The sequence below is a fragment of the Chelon labrosus genome (assembly GCF_963514085.1).
Source record: "Chelon labrosus genome assembly, chromosome: 17".
NCBI classification, from domain to species: Eukaryota; Metazoa; Chordata; class Actinopteri; order Mugiliformes; family Mugilidae; genus Chelon; species Chelon labrosus.
In genome coordinates, this window is record NC_140350.1 from 10,399,412 (window position 1) to 10,421,883 (window position 22,472).

General features: G+C 41.5%; 1 protein-coding gene across 1 annotated transcript; it reads right to left on the reverse strand.

Annotated features, from left to right (window-relative positions):
- Window positions 1-2,535: 2,535 nt before the first annotated feature.
- On the reverse strand, window positions 2,536-22,246 carry robo4 (roundabout, axon guidance receptor, homolog 4; the record flags this gene model as incomplete). The annotated part of the gene is made up of 19 exons (XM_084564282.1): window positions 2,536-4,292; window positions 6,103-6,446; window positions 6,567-6,794; window positions 9,384-9,531; window positions 9,685-9,789; window positions 9,906-10,232; window positions 10,342-10,454; window positions 11,006-11,048; window positions 11,215-11,412; window positions 11,523-11,694; window positions 12,212-12,333; window positions 12,463-12,694; window positions 12,784-12,899; window positions 13,085-13,212; window positions 13,488-13,626; window positions 13,773-13,893; window positions 14,697-14,854; window positions 16,239-16,592; window positions 22,048-22,246. The coding sequence occupies 19 exons, from the start codon at window positions 22,244-22,246 to the stop codon at window positions 4,111-4,113; spliced, it is 3,429 nt and encodes a 1,142-aa protein (XP_084420408.1). The 3' UTR covers window positions 2,536-4,110.
- Between the last annotated feature and the right edge of the window lie 226 nt (window positions 22,247-22,472).

Below are 22,472 nucleotides of genomic sequence, written 5' to 3' on the forward strand. Positions count from 1 at the left end.
ATTAGGCACTTAGTTGAGAAGGTTAGGGTTAGGGGCTAGCTAATGCATTATTTAAATTGATGTCCTCACAAAGATAGTCATACAAACACGTATGTGTGTGTGTGTGCGTGTGTGCGTGTTCTCGTACAGCTATTTTTCTTAGCTTGAGTTTTATACCATCGGAGTGAGGACATTTGTGCAATGTAAGGACAGTTTCGCCGGTCCTTTACAAGGCTGCTTGTGGGTTAAGACACGGCTTTAGAGTAAACATTACAGTTAGGTTATGGTTTGAATTTGGGTAAAAGTTATGCACTTAGCTGAGATGGTTAGGGTTAGGGTAAATGTCTAGCTAATGCATTATGTCAATGAGTGTCCTCACAAATATAGCCATACAAACCTGCATGTGTGTGTGTGTGCCTGTGTGCATGTGTGCACCTCTGAGTGACAGGGCAATACTGAGACGCATCACCCACATTGCTGCCATTGATTTCCATTTAATTGAATGATTACCAGTTTAGCATGCAACACCACGGCTAACTGTCGATCAGCACGGCCACGTCCCGAGCTGCTGCCGGCCTGATGGTGAGAGCGGCTTAACGTCTCAGATATGAAAACACCGCAGCACGCATGGCTCACTTCAGACACACAATTATGTGCAGTGGTGCTGCTTGTATTAGCCTGTGTTGTTCTTTTTTTCTTTTAACAGGTTATTGAATCAATAATCTGTGAAGATGCTCTGCACACTTTCCTGAACTGGTTTTGAACATTTTTATTAGAATAACGGTTCCGCCAATATTGTCACTCAGTCTATTTACTCCTCAAGTTAGGTCCTATTGTGCTCGTATTCTATTTGCCTTGATTCATCGTAGCAGCCTATTAGTTTTGCAGCTGCAGACTAACCTCTACAAACAGATCAATAAAGCTTCAGAAATACAGGCCGATAGAGTAATTAGATCAAAATTAATGGCTGGCAGCTGGGACTACGCCAAACTGAGAATTTAAAGTAGTTTTTACACCAACAAGTTGCACATAAAGTACATGTTACGTAAAATCTATTCTGATGACCAGGCTAATATAAGGAGATACAGTAAATCTAGAAGCCCGGCTAATAATGTGTTTGCATGGTTGGCCTGAGAATGGTAATTACTCTTTAATTACAGGAAAGGCATGCTGTAAATTTACGTGTGTATGTATCTGTGTGTGTGTGGTTTCAAGCTTAGTATACAGCCGGTATGTTAGCATATAGTATAATCTGTAATACATAAATCCAAAGGGCATATGAGCCAATAAGACAAGCACACATGTTCATAACTATGTCAGCCTTAGTAGTGTGTGGTCTGCTCTGTCAGCGTGCATGTGTGTGCTGCTCACTGGAACTAGGGGCTTCATGTACAAAACATATGGTCTTTAGTGAAGGAGACAGATGAAGGATAATCCCTTCGGTAGTCCAGTACGCACACACACTCAAATAATCCAGCACATTCTGAGCTGCATATAGTCACAATGTGAGCTTAACACAGTTTAAAGCTTGAGTTTATTGCTAGAAAGCCTGTTTAGTCTTAATTATTCATGTTTTTAGTCTGCTTTGACTGGCACGTCTGTCTACACTTAATCTGATAATGATTGAAAATCGTGCAGGCTGAGAACAGGCATTAAAAAAACAGCAACTTTCTTTTGTGTTTTTGTTCAAAGAGTCTGCTCCTGTTGCAAAAAGGAAAACAAAAATGACCCCTGTGCCTTACAGCCCACTCGAAAGGCTGCTGCCTGACATCTTAAAATAAAGTAGACAGCAAAGGACTTCTTAGATCTTGACATTCCCAGTCTCATTTGACCCAAGAAACCCAGCTACAAGACACGGATTACTTTTGGGGTAAAGAAAAAATAAAAAGAACACGATGCATTGTGACGGCAAACTCATTGTGAACACAAAGCGTTTGATGAAATCGTATTAGATTCAGTGGGGGAGTCATTGCCTAGCCTAACAACGTCTACTCTTTAATAATTGTACAACTCCGCTGAAACATCTAGTTATCAGCTTTAAACAGGGAGAGACGGCGCGAGAGTGCGAGAGAGTTGAAAATCACACGTTTCCTGTTTGAGCCTAACACAAACATAGATTAGGGTTTAATTATTCTCTCCAGCGGGTTTGTAATTAGACGCCATTATCAGGTACAGCAGCATTGTTTTCCTTGGTTAATCAAGCCAAACAGATGAGTTCTAAACATCACCTTCCTGCTCTGCACAGCCATTAAGAACTTCAGGGGTCAATTAAAATCCAGCCCCCAGGCCACAAAGGGACAGCATATAAAGATACTTGACTTCCTGCAGCCTGGTGCAACAGAGACTCAGATGGTAAACTGAACTTCTTCAAAGTGAAAGGTCCTCTATAAAACTGTAAACACATCCTGTTTGGTGGATATTTTGGAAAAGAATGTATTCTAATGCTATATCTATGTATCAATCAGTCTATCTATCAGATGTTTTTACCATCAGAATCACAAAGAATCACAAAGTAAAATAATTTAACTTCAATCAAATATTGTTGAGTAGAAAATGCAACATGACAAGGGCTTTTATTTCACAGCTCAGGAAGTCTTTACAAAATGTAAAACTCAATTTCAGTCAATGCAGTGATTTTATTCTAAACTATAAAGCCCTCTGTAACGCCATGTGTACAAAATACAATGGAAGTTCTTACAAAATGTCAAATCTACTAAAATTTGTGAACAAAACAACAACTCTGCAAGCACACAAAGCTATGCAAGCAGCGTTTCAACAATTCTTGTTGAATTCTAACTAGACTTACAGTTATTCACAGGTAAAACCTTCAGTTAGCTCAATTAAATGCTTTAAAGTAACATTTTGTTTTTCTACTTGTGCTATTGTGAACTACAGCATAATATGAACATTAAAAAGTGGATACAAAGAACAATCTTTTAACATAAAATAATTCCCAGAATGTAAACTGAGTGTTTGGAATATGTTTAAAATTATTTAAATAACGTTTGTTTAATATGTTGCATATATATACATTAGATCAGTAAAAAAAAAAAAAAAACATAATGCAAAGCTCTGTTTGGTAGGACTTTAGCTGTAGTAAAATCCTGAAACTAATATATGAAAATAAGAAACAGATGTGTGCTGTCAGGAAACCTCCAGCAGTAGATTCCCTCTGCCTAATGACTGCCTTCTCACTTTCCCGCATCCTGTATTTGTCTCTTTCTGGCCTTTTCAAAACACACCGGGCGAGAACATCCCGAGGGAAGTGTCTCATTATCCTCTTCTCTAATGAGGAAAGAATACAGAGAATAAAAGAAAAAAAAACTTCAGCAACTCTATGGAAGTCATTTCAAGGATGCAAAATAGTAGCTGGACCGCCCTGAGGTAAAGTTTAAAGAAAAAAACACCACAACAAAAAACATTACAGACAACATCAGACGTGCATCTACTTGCAGGAGTGTCCCACACATCAAGGAATTGACAAATATTTATCTACACCAATCAGTCACATTGTGACCACCTGCCTAATATTATGTAGATTGGACATGGGCCTTCTGAGGGTGTCCTGTGGTGTCTGGCAACAGAATGCTGTTAGTCCCATGGGTTGAGGGGAGGGGCATCTGTGGATCATCCCACAGATACTTGATCAGTTTGGGATCTAGTGAATTTGGAGGCCAGGTCTGTTTTTCATGTTTTTTGAGTTGTTTCTAAACCGTTTTTGTGTGTGTGCCTGTGTCAGGCTGCATCCTGCTGGAGATGGTCACTACTATCAAGGAGTGTCATTGCTATGGGGTGGGAGTGCCTGTTCTGGTCTAAGTGGGTGGTGCATGTCTAAGTAACATACACACGAATGTCAGGTCTAAAAGTGTCCCAGTAGAACATTGTATTGTCACAAGATGGTCAGTGTTATTTACTTCTTCTGTCAGTGGTTTTAATGTTGTGGCTGATAGGTGTATTCACGACAGGAAAATCATCCAGCACTGAATTATTCAGTCCTCAAAACATTACCTGACACTGTATGTGAGAATCAATAACTGTTGCAGGATCGTGGTTGTCTGCTCTGCTGGTCTTGTGTTTCTGAAGCTCTAAAAGTTCAGTCGTGTTGTTTCTGTTACTGCCAAGGCACAGCCCCTAAGAATCAAAGGGTCTGCTGTTTCTGTCAGGATAGTGCACTCTGTACTGAGCCTCCATTTCTTCCATCCAGGCCATGCTCCAATCCCACGCCGGAACAGGCTCCAGCTCCCTGAAGGAGTCTCCTTCTGCACAGAATGATGGATACAAGGCGCTGAGAGGGGAGGCCGGTGGAGAAAAGTCTAAACACAGAAGAGGACAACATGTTGACAAGCATTTCAGTATTTTCAATATTCTGTTTTTTGCCTTTGGAGAAGTATAAGTAAACATTTTAAGACCTCCGAGGAGCACCTTTCATGCTGATTCTTGGGGGCAAACTAATATGGGAGCTTCTATGAAGCGACTGTCTGTCACTGAAAATAAAACTCTACTAAGTTGTTTGAGGCAGTGGCAGCACACAGTGGCAATTCACATCAGGCACTTTCTAGATTCTAAAGGTACAGGGACATTTCAAAGACCCTTAAGAAACTGCATCTGTTCACGAAGATCCAAGTTTAAGTGTTGAACTTATTGAAGCTCTGCCAATTACTGTCACAATGCGAAAGTGTGTCTTGTGTAATAATAATAATAATAAAATGTCTGAGAAAAAACATCGTATTAAGGTCCACTTAACAAGAACACGCTGCCATCAGTGGGGAAGAAAGCTTCTTCTGATCCAAGGATTTGGACTCAAAGTATTAAACTTTAATGGCAGTTGCTGTGAGAGTACATTATCAGCTTGAGAGAAAACACTTAGGGTTTTTTTCCCCCACTGCATTGCTCTATGTGTGAAAAACAGCTAAGGCAGAAAACAGCCAAAAGTGAGAGTTTGGCTGGGGATGTCTGCAGAGGGAGGGCAGAGTGACTGATGAGGTGACAAAGGGGGAAAGGAGGACTCATCTGGAGGTTCAATTTACTGAAAAGCCCCAAGTAATTGCCTGTTGCCACTATGCATTAGACTGAATGTGTTTGTCTCTTGAAGCAGCATACAGATGCACAACCATCCACCAACACAAACAGAGAACCTGCTCAGACATGCGTGTGCGCCCAGTCTGCAGCGAGTGAACACACAAACACAACCACACATGCTACAGAGGAGCAGGAGTATTTTTCTCCATTATAGTGATTCAGCATCTGAAACGTCAACGTCTCTAAAGAAGTAACTTGTGTCACATCAATTGGATGCCCAACAGAGTTGCTCCTTCGCAGCTGGTTCACTCATTGATGAAGGGCCCCATCTAGTGGAGGAAGACAATAAACACAACAACAGCAACTGCCTGAGGAGAACTGTTCATGTCCTTTGGTTGTTGAATAAATAACTGGTTCCCAGTATGTCCTCAGTGAGACATACTGAATTAAAAAAATAAATACTAACTGAACATATCGTAATTGGCATAATGAAACTGATGATATCTAATCCTATGGAAAGACATGAAGCAGCATTTTTCAACGAGTTCTGTCTGTGTATAAAGCATTACATATTATTCCTCTATGTCACAAGGCTCTGCTGTCCATCGTCTGACATGTTTGTTCATTACCATGAATGCACACACTTAAAGTTCATGTTGACCATCACAGATGTACCTGTTAACATCAATGAGGGCATCAAATGTAGATTAGTCTGCCTGAAAAAGTCCCTAACACACAAACTTCTTTTTCTTCTTCTCTTTTTTTTAACTATATATTGTGCATTGTAAAAATTTTGTAAAATATATTGTATTGTAAAATTCATTGTCACAGATTTGCTCATATTTGCTGAAGCCAGTATATCTGGACTCCAATGGATACAGTCATCCAGACAAAGATGACTGTAATTGTTATTAAACATTAATATTTACAGTTGTTCTTGTATTTGTATTCTGTGTCATGGCATGTGTTAAAATCTAACGTGGATTAGTAAAGACTGCGACTCAAAAATATAAAATCTGGTCACATGACTTCATTATATTTTTTTGTATAGATTTAACTGCCATACAAGACAATCCCATTTAATATCCATGATTCAAAGCTTACCTGACAAAGAGGCTCCACTCATGCTCTCCGCTGCGGCAGCCAGTAGGCGGACAAAGTTGGTGCTGTCATTAGTGTAACAGCTGTCCACCGAGCTGATGAGACTGGTGCGGGCGCTGGTCAGGTTGCTGTCCATGACTGAGCTCCAAGTGTTCCACAGTGAACTGTCCCATTCACTGTAGCAGGAGGAAGGTGAGCTCTGTATGCGGGCAGAGCGCAGGCCAATTGGTGGTGGGTCAGGCTCGTCAGCGGCGGTGTCATCCTCGAGCTGAGTGAAGCCCGCTGGCCTGCAGATGTACCCCAGTGAGGGGGAGAAGTGGTGGGAGGGATGCTGAACAGGCAGGGCGCTGCTGACAGAGTGGGATGGCATGGTCAGATAACTACGCACTGTACATAGTGTGTATGCAGCGTAAACACACAGAGATGTTAACACACACTGTTACCCCTCGTCTACGGGACATCTTTACCTGTATCTCTCCGGTTTAGGACTGAGCTCCAGGTATGCAGTGGCTTCCTGTGGTGTCAGCGTGCCACTCTGTTCAGTATCCATTGACAGTGAATATGATGCAGTAGACAGTTGGCTATAGGAGGGGCAACTGCTGTTGTTGGTCGGTCCTTGTCCACGGTGGGCTGAAGCAGGACACACTGACTGGAGAGAGCCCATGTCCAGTGTCAGCTTTGTGGAACGACTGGACCTGAGGGAAAAGCAAACGCATGTGTGACTTGGCACATGGTGGCAACCACCCCCAGCAGGATGCAGTCTGACACAGGCACACACACAGAAACGGTTTAGGGACAATTTAAAAACTTGAAAAGCGGCACAAGATGTTGACCTGGCCTCCAAATTCACTAGATCCCAAACTGATCAAGTATCTGTGAGATACACTCGAAAAAGAGGCCCCTTCCCTCAACCCATAGGACCCAAAGGCCCCCACTAACAACATTCTGTTTGACACCACAGGACACCCGATCCATTCTCTGATGAGTCACAACTGTTTTGTGTCATGTTTTCCGTCAGGGTTTAGTTTCTTGGTTTTCTGTTTATTGTATTTTGTTAACTTCTTGGTTTTTCTTAGTCATGGTTTAGTGTTTAGTTTTTCTGTTTTCTGTTTCCTGTTTTATTTTGTTAAGTTCTTGATTTCCTGTGGTGTTACTTCCGTGTTGTCCTTTTGATTAGATCATTGGTTTCAGCTTGTGTTATTTCTTGATTTGTTTCACCTGTGTCTAATCACCCCTCTGTTCCTCATGTGTGTATATATAGCCCTGCCTTCCCCTTTGTTCCTTGTCGTGTCATACTGTTTGTTTGCCATGTTTGTGTTTCATGCCATAGCTTTTTCATGTCTTTCCATGCCATAGACATTCCATGTCTTGTTCTAGTTTTTTCATAGTTTTTTTGATTAGTGTTTAGGTTTTCGGATACCCTGCCTCATCAGCAGTGCTTTTGGTTTTTTGGTCTTTTTTTGTATTAAATATCTTTTTTTCGCCTACTCCTGCCTCCTAAGTCCTGCGTTTGGGTCCAAATCTCCATTCCCCGCTACCCCGTCTTGACATTTTGGAGGCATAAGGGAGACCTAGGCAACATTGGGAAGGCAGTCATAATGTTCTGCCTGATCAGTATATCTTGTTTCTGTAATCCATCCACAGATATACTGTTTATATAAAGTGAGATTTTAATAGTTACTCAGGCAATGACTCTGACTCTTTGGATCAGAGCTTCTAATCTTAATGCCTAATTTGCCCACTGTTTCTAGTTTCATAATAAACATAATAATAGAGTAAAATTATTTTAGCATTAAGCTTGGAGTGGACGTTTACTGTCACATATTCTCACATAATAACTTGGTCCTTGGTAGGAAATGATGAAATACAGAAATCTGCTCCAGATAGGAGCATATAATAGCATATACTTTTTTATTCATTGTTGTTAATAAAACCATGCAGTCTGTATGTTAAACTACACAGGGGTATATACATGTCTCCCACATGTAGGTAATTATGCTGTTTTCTCTTTCAGCAGATAATTAGATGCAAATTCCACAGAACACTGTATTTACCAAAATGTAAAACAGACTGAGCTTGATAAGTAATCTTAGTGTTGTGAAACAGCAGGGCCATTTCTTGTAACGTATTTTGTATGCAAGACAGAATTTTCATGTAATATTTTGATGCCTCCTCCCTTAGCTACTGTTCATTAAGGTCCCAACACCCTTTGCACTCATTAAGCTCAGCTATTTGTCATGCAAGGCAGTTCTTGTGCATCTATACATACACAAAAAATATCCTATTCAAATCAAAGCTTGGCACTGGCATAGGAAGGGGCTTGGAAAAGGAGTGGAAAGCAAATGTTTCAATTCTTACGCCGGATAAAGATTACTAACATATCATATTTGAAACGTTTCTAAACTAAATCATTGTTCTGTCTGTATTTTTCTTTCTTCTCAACAAATTTTGTGGCAGTCACTATATAAAACTGTACATTTTCCTGTGTTAGGGAAACAGAAACAAGCTTTGCATCCTGTGTTTTAAACTAAGGGATATACATGTCTGAAAACAGGATCCTTATCACCCTTGGGTGTTTCCTCTGAAATGCTCATTTAAGGGGCCTCTCGACAGGACAGAAAGTGCTGAAAGGAAGGAAGTTTGGGCCATCTCTGACCATTACTGCCAGAAGACGGAAAATAACGGAGGATGTAAAGCAGGAAAGCCTTGTTTTTGAAGCATGTCATTAAGCTTGATGTTTTGTGTGTGGAGTGGAGCTCCTGTTTATTTCAGTTATTTTCATCTTAAATTAAACAAGTGCTTAAAGTGGGTCTATTGTTCATTAGAGCTAAACTCAGCTCCACTATCTAGCTGACATTTTCAGTTAACTTAATGATCTGACTGAGTGCATAGCCATCCACCCTCCCACACCGAACTGAGGCACTGGTCATAAAACTGTTTGTGGTTCACTCATCTGGACAATTGTAATGATAGATTTCACTGCAAGGTTAACAACAAGTACAGGAGATTAAATTAAAAATACGTTCACAGAATCAAAGCTGAGAGAATGGCAATTGAATGGCATACAGGGAATGGCATACTTCCAAAAATCCCACTTAATCACCTCCACAGGAGTGTGTAAGCATGACAATTTTAATCAATTCAGCACAGATAAATCTGACTGGCCTTGATGTCTGTGTTTCCTCTACTGCACAATGGCACCTGTGCTTGCCAGAAAATTAGTGATGAAACAACTCCTCTCTTCCACCCTACCACCAAGTTTGAACTACATGTGTTCATCTTACCCTTCATCTGAGGTGAGGCTGTGCGTGTCTGTGGTGTCCTCTGTGGGCATCGGTGGCGGGGGAGGCAGAACGTCCACGAGGTGTAGTGATGCTGAGTAATGCAACAGACGAGGACAACGGGCAGCTTTACCACAGTCTGTGTGCCCAGCTGAACAGGGACGTTGAAATAAAAGAAATCATTGTTAGTTAGAAGTATCAAATTGATAGCTTTATTTCACATTCTGTCTCGAGCAACTTTTTAAATTGCAATGTTACAACACAATGAATCCACACTCACTCATACGCATAGATTTTGGCATACCATGCTGGCCTGTTGGCATATGACTGAGTCTCTGATTGTAGACACTGGACGGACACGCCTGGTTTCTGGTTGACAGTATAGGGACGCTTTTCACAGCGTGCAACTCTGGGGGGAAAACAAATGAGCTAGTCTAGTGTTGATGGACAAAGTGGGATGACTATGACGAAAAAAAAACAGCTCTGGTATTAACATCACATTCCCAGCTATCCACTGCCATTCACCTTGCTTGCCGTGGTTCTTTTCCCACGATTCCCTCAGCACACCCATCCTGGGCTGAGGTCGTATGGCCTGCTTCCATGGCAGAGCCTCCCGGCTACTGATGGGCGAGGACTTGGAGGCAGGCTGAGTGAATATCTGGATGGTTTCAGCTTCTTGATGATGGGGCAAACCATGAGGCATTTTAGAGCTACGCCCAGGACTGTTGAAGGTCTTGAGACCGTTACCCATCAGGTCCACATAAAAAGTGCCATAAACACCGCAGCTGTCAGTCACAATAGGGACAGCTGAGTCGAGGCGGGTGTTATCCTTCTGGGATGAGACTGGGAGGCCTAATGGAATATAAGGGAAGTGAAATAAATAAATAAAAACAGAGCATTCTTCACAAAGCGAAAGACATAAAAATGGTCTTATAAGAGAATCTAAAGAATGACTACTCACTGGTGCTCCTGATCCCTGGATGCTTCTGACCTTGGGCCCACAAGTCCTGATACTTCTGGCTGAAAGCAGGTCTCCAGGATCCAGAGAGCCATGGTGAATCTGGAGCTGCCATCCTGTAGAGGAGGAATCACATGTCACGCCAAGGAAAATCAAGCCAAGATGAACGGGTTTCTGGTATCGGGATGTGGGTTAGATAAACCTGTCTCCCTCCAGTATCTTTGTGGAGACACTGATGTCTATGCCATGTATACATGTAACTGTCTTTCTGCTGAAACTGCAGACACAGTGTCAGCTGAGAGGGAGGATGAAAAGGGAGATAATTATATGGAGTAATATATTTTCAAATTTAGAGTTAGTTAATGAAGAATACATATACCTAAATGTTTTTTTTAATTTATTGATTTATTTTTCAGTCTTTCTGTCTGTTCTCCTCTCACTAAAGCCAGCCTGCTTGACATAAACACACTAAGTCTAAGTCATTATCTGTACAATTAACAGAAAAAGCCAATTTTTTTATTTTATAAGTCACACTGGTTCCAGTGAATCTCAACCCAGGACACCATTGGCTTTTACATAAAAGTGCTAATGTCAGACTGGGCTTTGGTGGATGGAAAATTATGACTTCAGTGTCAACAAGTTATTATCCATACACAGTCCACGTTACCTGTGTTTTATGATGAGATCTTCACTGGCTAGTCTGCGCAGACCTACAGAAAAACAAAACAAAAAAAAAGATATATAGTTTAGATAGATACAAAGGTTATTTTTGTTTATCTTTTGACATAACTTAAAGGCTTCAAGTCCTGCATATGTTACCTTTTAATACAGAGCACCTTTTAATATGGTGAACATTTATGATATTTGGAGACGCACCTTTAGCCTTGCAGCGTCCTGGTATAAGGTGGCCTGTCCTGCTGTGACGCCTGAAGAGGCAGACAGCTGCAACCATGAGAATACACCACAAGAGGGCACCAATGCTGCCAATCAACACCGGGTCCTGAAGAAGGGCCAGAACACCAGACAGATCTCGCCTCTGGCTGTCTAACTCTGGTGAAACGCCTAACTGTGGGTCTGAGCAGCAAACCAGAAACAAATGTTGGTTATATGCCAAACCGAGGAAACACACTTTATCCATGCACCATTATGGTGAATAAAGTAATAGCGATAGTCATTTTACTCACTGATGACAAATCCATGAGGGTCAGTCATCATGCCTACTCCAGCTCCATTTACTGCTGCTATTGTGATCCAGTATCGTTTCCCTTGTTTCAGAGTAGAGATTTCAAGGGTGTGTTGGCCACTATCCACTGTCCAGTTTTGGTACTGCTGCTCCTCAGAGTCCACACACCACACCTGGAGAAACAGTTTGAATCTTTAGGATGATAATTTTGTCAAATACTGTAATTAGTTGTTAATGGATGAAAATGGATTCTGATTGGCTGGGGGTGTGGATTAGGTTTTAGTAATTCAACAGTTTAACCATACATCTAAGTAAAGACATGAACAACTGGGCCTCGGTTAAAGAGCTTAAAAGCATAAAAAAATGGATCTATAGTCAGTGGGAACCACAATTTAATGGTATATCTATTTTCAACATTCAGCTGAAGAAGGAAGGAGCTAAATAACGATTACATATGGCACTTTGTAAGCAAGTGGTTAGCAGGTATTATCCGGTATTAGCAGGATAATAACCTCCATGTTTGTATGGTATAGGTTTCAAATGGATGGTGCAAGGGGATGTTTAGGGATTATATTCTTACTAAGGATTCCCATGTAGAACTAAGCCAGCAGTTATTTCCAATCTGTTCAGGAGGTGATACTACACTACTACACTGTGTCAGGATTTGTAGAGCTGTTCGGTTGTGATTACCTGGTATCCTTGTATGATTCCATTGTGAGTTTCATGAGGAGGAGGCTCCCAGTTCAAATGGATGGTGTTGTTCTGCTCATGGCTCACTGTTATGGACACAGCCACCGGAGATGCACTAGGCACTGTATAAAGATAGTTTTCTATTATGTTTAAAACATGGCTGAACTGCATGTGAAAGTTCAAATACATACTGCATGTCACTATTCAAAAGTAAAAGAAAAGACACAAATGCTCCCCTAATAATTTCTCACCTGTCTCAGGGACTCTGAGGTGCCGGGTGTTACTCTCCCTGCCATACAAGCTGCTGCCATAGGGTCGAACTTTAAACTCATACTTGTAGCCTCTCTTTAAGGGGCCAACCTGAGCCTGAAAGCTGGGCAGTGTCACCTTCTTTGCAGCCCAGTCTGAGCTGGCAGGCAGCAGAGAGCGATAAAGAACCTCAAAGCCATCAAGGTAATGAGGCTGGGCAGGGAGTGACTGGAGCTAGTCAGAGAGAAAGAAAACATAGATCATAAACCTGATATATCCCTGTGCTCTCTACAACTCTTTCACAACAACAACTTTTTCCATACCTTCCATTGTACTAGAGATATGTTAGATCCCGGAGCCATGATGCTGACATTCTCCAGAGTCACTCTCAGGGCTGACAGCTCTTTGTGAAAGTCTTTCTGTTTAGTGTTGGCAGCTTCTGAAAACATAAATGTTTTATTAATTCAAATTTTACAGTTATTTTTAAATGCACACAGAGAGAAGAAGAGTAACTGTGATTAAAATGTAACCTCTTAAAGAAGACCTTACCTCTATGTGTAATCATAGCACTAATTCTATTTATTCTCAAATTGTCTGCTATGCTGTAATAAGACATAATCTCACCTTCAACCAGAAGCTGTGCACTGGCAGTGACCATGCCTACATCATTGACAGCAGTGCAGGTGTACTTCCCAGCATCAAGGGCTGTCACATAATGGATCTGGAGAGTCTGGTCTGGGTTTACCAAATACCTGTAGCGTTCACACATGCAGAACAGTTATTTCAATTTTACAATCCCCCTGATTTCTTATGAAAGAACTGATGTTCAGATTTAGCAGACTGGTTTCATTAACAACCTCAGCGAAAGTAATAACTGAAGAGGAAGTCAAATGCAGAAAATGTCCACATATCAATATAAAATTTGATGACTGCGTTGTCATTCCGAATATTCAAAAGCAAACATATTTCTCCTGAACGAACATTAATCATGAGATTGGTATTTCTGCATCTTGCATAAAAGAAGTACCTGCCATTGGGCAGTGGCCCCTGCTCTCGGCTCCAGACCACAGCAGGTGGAGGGTCACCCTTAGCTTGGCAGTAAAACTGGGCAGACTCCCCCATTCTCACTGACACGTTTTCTGGCTTCAGTACCAACACGGGCTTGGCTGCAGTAGCAAAGAGAAGAGAAACGCAACAACTGTATGATACCTGGGAGCCGATTTGCTAGTAGAGGCAAATCCTGTCTTGTAAACCATTGCTTTGAATAGTGTTGTTAAAACAGTGATAGGTTGTTTTTGGAGCGTTTTCTCACCCAGCACAGAGAGGCGAGCCGCCCTGCTCTCTCTCACCCCCACAGTGTTGGTGGCCACACACACATAAGCACCAGAGTGGTTCTTCTCAGCAGGAGCAATGATAAGCTTCCCACTCAGCTCCTGCAGCATAAGCACATCACAGACAGGTGGGAAGAAATAAAGCATTTCAATTAGGAGTAAATAAGAAACACATATATATTATACGACTTAAAACATTTAACGTAAAGTGAGAATGAAACCATAATGATCTTTGTCCACCATCAATAAACCTAAAGAACTGTCCCTATGGCTGGCAGGGTTCAATTCCCACTCAGGAGTATCTCCAGTGTGAGCCCTTAGGCAAGGTGCTTAACATTACGTGGCACCTTTCAACCTCACTACTAATTACGATAAGAGCAACAAACACACAAGTTACTTTGTCTAGGTTAATGAGGTCCCCATCAGGTGCTGGGAAACCATGGCAACCTAATGAGAAATGGGCTACTAGAACAAGAACTAGACAGTGATGGACAAGCCAGAGAATAGGGACCTCTTCGAAGGCCACTACACAAGAACCCCCATTTAGAGGAGTCATTTGCAAAGGAGGTTCAAAACCTCTAGTCTAACATCGAAACACCGGGCTAATCAGTATATCGGCAAATGAAAACTGTCAGCATGGAAGCAGTAAATTAAATTCTTCTTTTTGAAAATCCTGGCAAACTCACACCATCTCACTGAATAGCTCAGTTCAGTCCTGTGTTGTGTTAGAGGAGAAACAGAAATGTTACTAGTCTAATGTAGAAAAACTGACATCAAGGCTTTAAATAATAAGTGAATCAGGTGCTTATCAAGACGTGAAACCAACACGTTAAACCATCACGTTAAAAGACTGAGCTGCATGTCTCAAAATAGCTTATTAATCACAAGGGAGGCTGAGGGCTTACAGTGTAGTGACGGTCAGTGTTGTTGATGGGCAGGCCATCCTTCTTCCAGACGACATTAGGTTCTGGGTGTCCCATTGGGGGGGAGCAGTTTAAAACAGCCACCTCCCCCTCTGCCACCTCCACGTCACTGGGTTGCACACTGAACTCGTCCTGCAACACTGCAACAGAACAGAGTTAGGGTTAAACTCAGACTGATCAGAAATGTCTGGTAAGGAGCCATGAAGCCACTGAACTCTCTGAAGGCTAAAATCTACTCTTAGATGCCTGTCTAGCCATCAACTGGGCTAATGTGAAATAAAGGAAATAAAACTGAAACGTCACATTTACTCATAGAAAGCAACAGAACACCTTTTTTGTTCAATTCGTTTTGTTCACGTGTAAGAAGAACATGTGCAACAAGCCTGTGCTCTGTTTTAATTTGAGTTGAGCTTATGAATCTGACTAAAGCACTTCTGGGAGGTCAGTTTCTATCTGTTTATCTCTAAACAGTGATACCTACAAAAATGTTAAATAACAACTGTCCGTCATCCTGTGTTATTCCCTTCTCCTCTAAAGGATTTAGGGATTCTGCTTTTTTGTAACACTGAAATAGCTGACTTTAGAAAAGGCAGAGCTTGTTCTGACAACACATACTGAATATTACACTGAGAAGCAGTAGGTTTGGGTATACTGGGGCTACATTAAGACAAACTCCCCACTCAAATATAACAGCTTCCACTGTGCAATTGTTTGTTCATTGCAGCTCCATGATCTGAAAGACCCCACATCAAGCAGGAGCAGCTGTTGCATTTCATTGCCTCACTGGGTTCCAGATAAGTAAACTGTGAGGTCAATCAGAACCAGTATTTGACTCCTGCAAACATTGACATTGGACCTCTGTGAACCTCTGTCAGTATAACCGGAGATGTCTTCATCAGCTCTCTGCATGTGTGTGTCTGTGTGATGGCTTCATTGCCACATCCCTCTCCTCTAAGAGGGTTAAGGAATGCAGCTCTTATTGTAACAATGAAATTGTTGGCTTTAGGAAAAAAAGCAAAGCATGTGCTGACCTTACATACAGAATTTGATTACTTCACTTATTACTTTTTGTTTTTACTTCAGTGTTTTACAGGCAATTTCTACAGGCAGTGCTTTTTAATTCTGTTTTCTGTTGAGAACTATGTGTACACAATGTTTTGTAAGAGGACTTACACTAGAAGAATGAAATATTAAGCTCATTGTAGAACTGTTTATAAATTGCGTGCACGCAAACACAAATACTTTGGAACACAATCCCAATCCAATAAGCAAATGATAAGAGAGTGATATGCAGGTTTGTAACTCTCAGTGCACGTGGAAAGAGGAATTAACTTTTAAATCATGTACTAATGCTTGTTTGGAGGTGACCATTAATGATTTACCTCTTCAAATTAAAATTGAAGTTTGTAACCTGGGGGTGATTTCACTCAGTGAAATCATGCTTCACAGTAAAGTGCTTCGTGATATTTGAGTGAGACAACTATCAGCAGAATATGTTCACTATTTTGGCTAACTTGTGCTCACCTGCGATATACAGCGAAGCGTTACGGCTGATGGCCGTGCCTGCACTGTTCCTGGCCACACAGGCATAGACGCCCTCGTGTGACTGACCTCGCCGGCCCCCTCCAACACTCAGAAAGAAGATGCTCCCATCTGGCAAAACCATGGGCTGCAGCTGTCCGTCTCCCTTTGCTGTGTCCAGGGGCTGACCGTTGCGTAGCCACTCGATGGTGGGCGTCGGGCTGCCGTCCGCCCGGCAGGAGAGTGTGGCGGGGTTGCCAGTTTTGACTACCACATCAGAGGGGTGGTGGACGATGCGGGGCAGCAGCTCTTCTGCGCGAACCTTGGGACCTGAGGCGGATACAGAGATGTTGTAAACTGCAATTAGCATGAAAGTATCTGGTGAGGATGTGCTGATCATATTTAGCAGTGTGGTTTTCATCACATAAGTAGTTTGGGTCCCGTACTGAACTGTAGGAAATTGGTATATTTTCCTTTCTTATCTGTATAGAATAATAATAATAATAATAATAATACATTTTATTTAAAAGCGCTTTTCAAGATACTCAAAGACACTTTACATAAAAAGGACATCAAATTAGCAAAACAATGTGAAATATAACATCAAAAACACAATAAACTGAGCTAAACATTAAAAGCAATTTTAAAAAGGTGTGTTTTTGTCAGAGATTTGAAGGTAGGAAGGTCGGTACAGTCGCGGATGTGTTTGGGGAGAGAGTTCCAGAGGGAGGGGGCAGCTGCAGAGAAGGCTCTGTCGCCCCAGGTTCGATGCTTGGTCTTGAGTGGTGGAGTAAGGAGGTTTGCGTCACATGAACGGAGGCTGCGGGATGGATTGTGGCGATGGAGCAGGTCAGTGAGATAGGAAGGGGCCTGGTTATGGAGGGCTTTGTGTGTGAGGAGGAGGATTTTGAACTGAATACGCTGTGGAACTGGGAGCCAGTGGAGTTTCTGGAGGACAGGAGTGATGTGATCACGGGAGCGGGTGTGGGTGAGCAGACGTGCAGCAGAATTTTGGATGTACTGAAGTTTATTTAAAGTTTTGGATGGTGTGCCATAGAGGATGCTGTTGCAGTAGTCAATTCTGGAAGTGATGAAGGCGTGAATGAGGGTTTCAGCAGCAGAGAAGGAGAGTGATGGACGGAGTCGGGCAATGTTCTTGAGGTGGAAGAAGGCAGTTCTGGTGATTTGATTGATGTGATGATCAAAGGAGAGGTTACTGTCAAAGATGACTCCGAGGTTGCGGCTGTTGGGGGATGGAGACAAGGTGGAGTTGTCGATGGTGAGGCGGAAACTGTCTGTGGTGTTGTTGAGGGATTTGGGGCCGATAATGATTAGGTCTGATTTGTCACAATTTAGTTTGAGGAAGTTGATCTGCATCCAGGATTTGATGTCAGCGAGGCAATTGGAGAGAGTGGAAAGAGTGGCGGGAGTGATGGAGTTGGTGGAGATATAAAGCTGGACGTCATCAGCATAACAGTGGAAATGGAGACCGTGGTGGCGAATGATGTTGCCAAGGGGGAGCAGGTAAAGTATGAAGAGGAGAGGACCATCCAAATGGCAAAATCCAAACAGCAACCCCCAGCACTATGCAGCATCACCTCTGACTTCACTTAACTGGCAACAGAACACCCACAACAAACACATTTAAGCCCCGCTACCAACAAACATCGCCTGTGTGCAGCCAGCTTCAGTGGAATGCCATTGTTTGAACTTCCTATGGAGCTAGATGACCACACTAAAGGAAACAGGGAGACTGTGATCAGCTTCCTGACAGGAGAGGAAACCTGAGGGTCTCAGAAACATCAAGTACAACAGACGCGGACTGGAACCCCCCAGCACATCCGCAGCAGATGAAAAGACATCCACTTTTAAGATTAAAAAAAAAAAAAATCATGCCGCACACACATAGTGTAAAAAATAAGCAGCACGATATGGGAGAGTTCCGTTGTCTTAAACTAAATAAATACTTCAATATGTAACATTAAAAAAATACTCCTTACTGTAATAAATAGGCAAGGACAAATCACAGAGTGTGTTGAACTTCTTGAGCGGTTCATTCATTGTCTTTGGCCGGAAATGCCTTCAAATTACAGCTAACAATAGCCTGTTTAACCTCATTGTAAGCCAGGCCCTTCACATTCAGAGAGAAGACAGGGTGCAGCCAAAACATCAGCACATGATGCTCTAAATATTCTCAGCTATTTGTAAAGGCTTTTTTTTCCCCTCTCCTCAGGGGGATGTTTGTGGCGAAGACCTCAACCTCCAGACGTCACAGAAACGGATACTCAAAGAACTACATTTCTAAAATGTGTGGGAAAAGAAATTGAGGTTCCCTGAGCAGGACAAAGAGTCTTTGTGTGGTTTTAGTTTATTAACGACAAGGTAATTCACAGGAAAGTAATTGACAACAGCCCAATTACCTCACATAAGTGAACATTTGCTGGTTTTCAATCTTTTACCTTGGATATCTTTGGATTTTTGCTTAGAAAAAACCAAACTATTTGAGAATACAATAAGCCTATATAATACAACACACAGGTCTATGTCCATTATGTCCCTTATATCACTGTCTATGTCTCAGTTGTTTTGACAAATTGAACTGTAAAAGTCTAATTTAGCATGACTATTAATCATGAATAATACTCCATTTTTTTTTTCGTTTCTCTATTTTTTTTAGATAAAGTATTAAGTCAATACATGTGTGGGTTTCAGTTAAGGATGTTGTGGTGCTGAAAAGCCTTGACAGTGTAAGCTGTATTAAAACACCTATTAAAAAACACACTTCACGGAAGCAGAATTAAAAACTTAAGTGGTTTATTGTCTTTTCGTGACACATTTCATGGCTCGCAGTTTTCAGTCATAATTACCCACATGAATTCCCACAGAGTCAATTGTACTTACCTGACAGAAGAGCTCCAAACACCCAAACGAGTATGCTCATGAACGCGCTTGGGGTCATTGTGAGGACTTAAAAGTCACAGAGGGATAACTTCAACGAATGTCCGTCTGTCATTGGGAAATTAGTTTCAAGCCGCAAAGTTTTACAGCCCACTTAAAAACTGCCGCTCCATAGTGACACTCAGCGTCAAGCGCTTCTTACTGACCGTACCAACGGAAAAGGGGCTCGAGCGACAAATTAATTTCCTGTGGGTTTCCATGAGTTTTCAAAATAAAAGAACCTAAAGAATAAAATGGCCGTATAGAGAAGTTTGGGCTCTATTCACAGTTTTGAAATAAATAAATAAAACATAAAAAAATTATTTAGTTTTACAGGTGTTCTATCACACTGCATTCTATTTGTTTTTGTTTTTATTCAGTTATTTTCAATTGGGCGTCGTGTTTTTCATTTGAAGGCAAAGTGGCTAGCTTCCGGCTTCGTTTTAGCTTTCTTTACAGACGGTAAAAGGAAATGAGGTGATGATCGATACTAATTACTCTAATTACTCCATCTACACTGTGTCGCCGTTCAAGAAAATATCCCACTATAAGCATCTGGACTTACAATGGATTATTTCTTGGAGGTTGTGGAACACTCTTGAACAAAAAGTGAACCAATTTCTCACATGAATTCAGACCCTTTCAGCTACAGTGAAAAGCTCCTTTTCACAAACTGACTGAAATATTAGTGCAGAGGTTAGACATGATAAAGGTGACTGGACCTATGCTGAACAAGAAAAGATGGGAAAGAAGTGTAAAAGTAATGGATCAAAGTAGGATCAAAGTAACACTTGCAAAGTTTAACTAAGGTCTAGAGAGGAGAAAAGTTTGAAAGGATATTTTCTGATGGCAGCGGAAAATGTGTAATTTCCTCAACAGATGTACCGTCAGTTTATGAAATCCCATAGTCTAGTTCAGGTAGCTACACTGCTGATGTGGACGTGCCAAATTTTGCTGCCTAAACCTCAGCTGTTGTCCAAGCTCGGCTGCTTTGTAATTTGTTTTCTTGTGGCAGCTGCTCTGTCAACACTTCTATGAGGCAGGAAGTTCAGAGTCTCTTGCATATATTTTTAACAATAGAAGGAAATTGTGCATCTTTGACTCATGCAATGTGTTACACACAGTAATTCAGCTCTCGGTGTAACATAACTGTTAGGATCAGAGCTCGATTTAAGGAGGTTAAGTATGTTTTACTAGAGCTGAAAGACTTATTTATTGTGTTGGCTTAATTAGAAACACATTTTCTTTGAATAAATATACTGTGACAAAAGGAAACAATTTATTCTTATTTTCTGCCCTATATAAAGAAGTTTTAAAGGCGATGTGGTTTAGTTCAAATGAGTCTTTGGGAAGGGGGAAAAAACACTCCTGATGATAAGCAACTTCCAAGTGTGACTCAAAATTAAGTGAACTGCCACTAGTTCATTCCTTCTAATGGCACACATAAATAAAGCATTGTGTAGTGAACTCTTCATTGTGAGGCTCAGAAAGGCACTGGGCTAAGTGATGGATGTTTATATTGATCCAACAACTTGGGCTTGATGGCCCCGGCATCGGCCAGCTTTCACTCCACAACAAAAGCTCTTAGAGAGGATGAAGGATGAGTCCCCCGCTAAAACACAACCCCTGGGAATGGCGCTGGGCTGAGTTGCGCCGAGGGAAGGGACCTCTTTCAGGCTATAGACCCAGAGGTCAGGAGACGTATTGGAAACGGGCAAAAAAGGGTGGGATGGAATAAGAAAAAGAAAGAATGTGTCAGCTATAGTGAGGAATGCGATAAAAAGTGACTTCAGAGGAAATTCTAAGTAATTCAAGAGAGTGTTGCAAAGAAAACAACAGTCACTGTTGACTTGAATGACTGCTTTAAGGCAGTTTAAACAAAAACATTATGTGCTTTTACCTCCTCTGACTGATGAAACAAATAAAGAATGAAGATGACAACAAAGTGTTGAACTGCATGTGTGCAGATAATGACATTTTTTCACAACTACAATTATTTTATGCAATTCTTTTTTTCATTTCATGCACAGTTGATTATGATTCTCACAGTAGCTTTGTGCTGATGGTTTCGATGTGGCACTAAATGAATACTTACACACAGAAACACTGCTGTCTCTGTCCTGCTCCATGGACAGAGACACCTATCTATCTACAGTTTAACTATGATATACGTAATGTTTGGCCTTTTTCAACAGATCAGCTTTATGCATAAAACTTTTTTTTTCTTATTATGTGAGGACTGATTGTAAATATAATTTTCACTGATAATAGATTTCAGAAATCAGCTACAGAAAATGACGCATCAGCTGAGTTTGGCAGCAGAGAAACTTGAATATGATGGATGCCGATGCAGTCTGTGATTTGGCTGACAAAACTTTTTACGCTCACACACTAACAAACTCACAAAACAGTCTAAAATTACCAAAATTATAATTAATTTATGTTCGTTTAACTTGCAGTGGAACTAACATTTGAATGTCACTGGAAGATACTGTACGCTTTTTAGATCATGTGATTGTCATGTTCGTCCAAGTCCAATAAAAGTGAGGTAAACCAAAACTGAATTTTAAAATGAATTATAAGGCCTTTGTTATTATTACTTTTTTACATCCAGCATTAGCCCCTGTGTGACACCAGATAATTAGTAAATAAAGTGAATGTCAATGCAATCGAAGAAACTGTGAATTAAATTAATATTTTAAAATAATTTCCCACATGCTGAAATTACTCAGTTTAGCTTTTGATTTAAGCTGATGAGAGGCATTCCAAATCTGCACATTGTATTGTCACCTACCATCACACCTAAATCCTCCGACTGTGCATGAAAAGCATGTGTGGTCCAGCCGTGTATGAGCCGTGTGAGTTAAGGGCTCACCTTTTCTGCGGTGTGGCCTGCTCCGGTGAGGCGTGTGGTGGTGTCCCGCACCGTGACGAACGTGCTCCCTGACCCGGGTCTTTGACCTTTTGTCCAATCCTGGCCCTGTTGGACAGATGTCTTGGCACTTGCACTGCTGTGAGTGCTCTGCGCAGGTGTAGAACCAGGACGCTAAGAGGAGCCACACGCTGACCCGCATCTTCAGCCCACGAGTCAGTGCTTCCTGGATGCGAGACCCCGACCCCTTACTGCAGCTCGGCTGTATCACCCATACCCTCAGCCTACTCTGGTGTTCAACAAATATTCAGCGTGTGACCTGTCCTGCACCACTTGCTAGTTGGAGATTGTTAAACACTTGCTTCATCTTCCTTAGCTCCTCTTCCCTCCCTTTTTTTTTTTTTTACTTTGGCTGCTCTGAGTCTCTG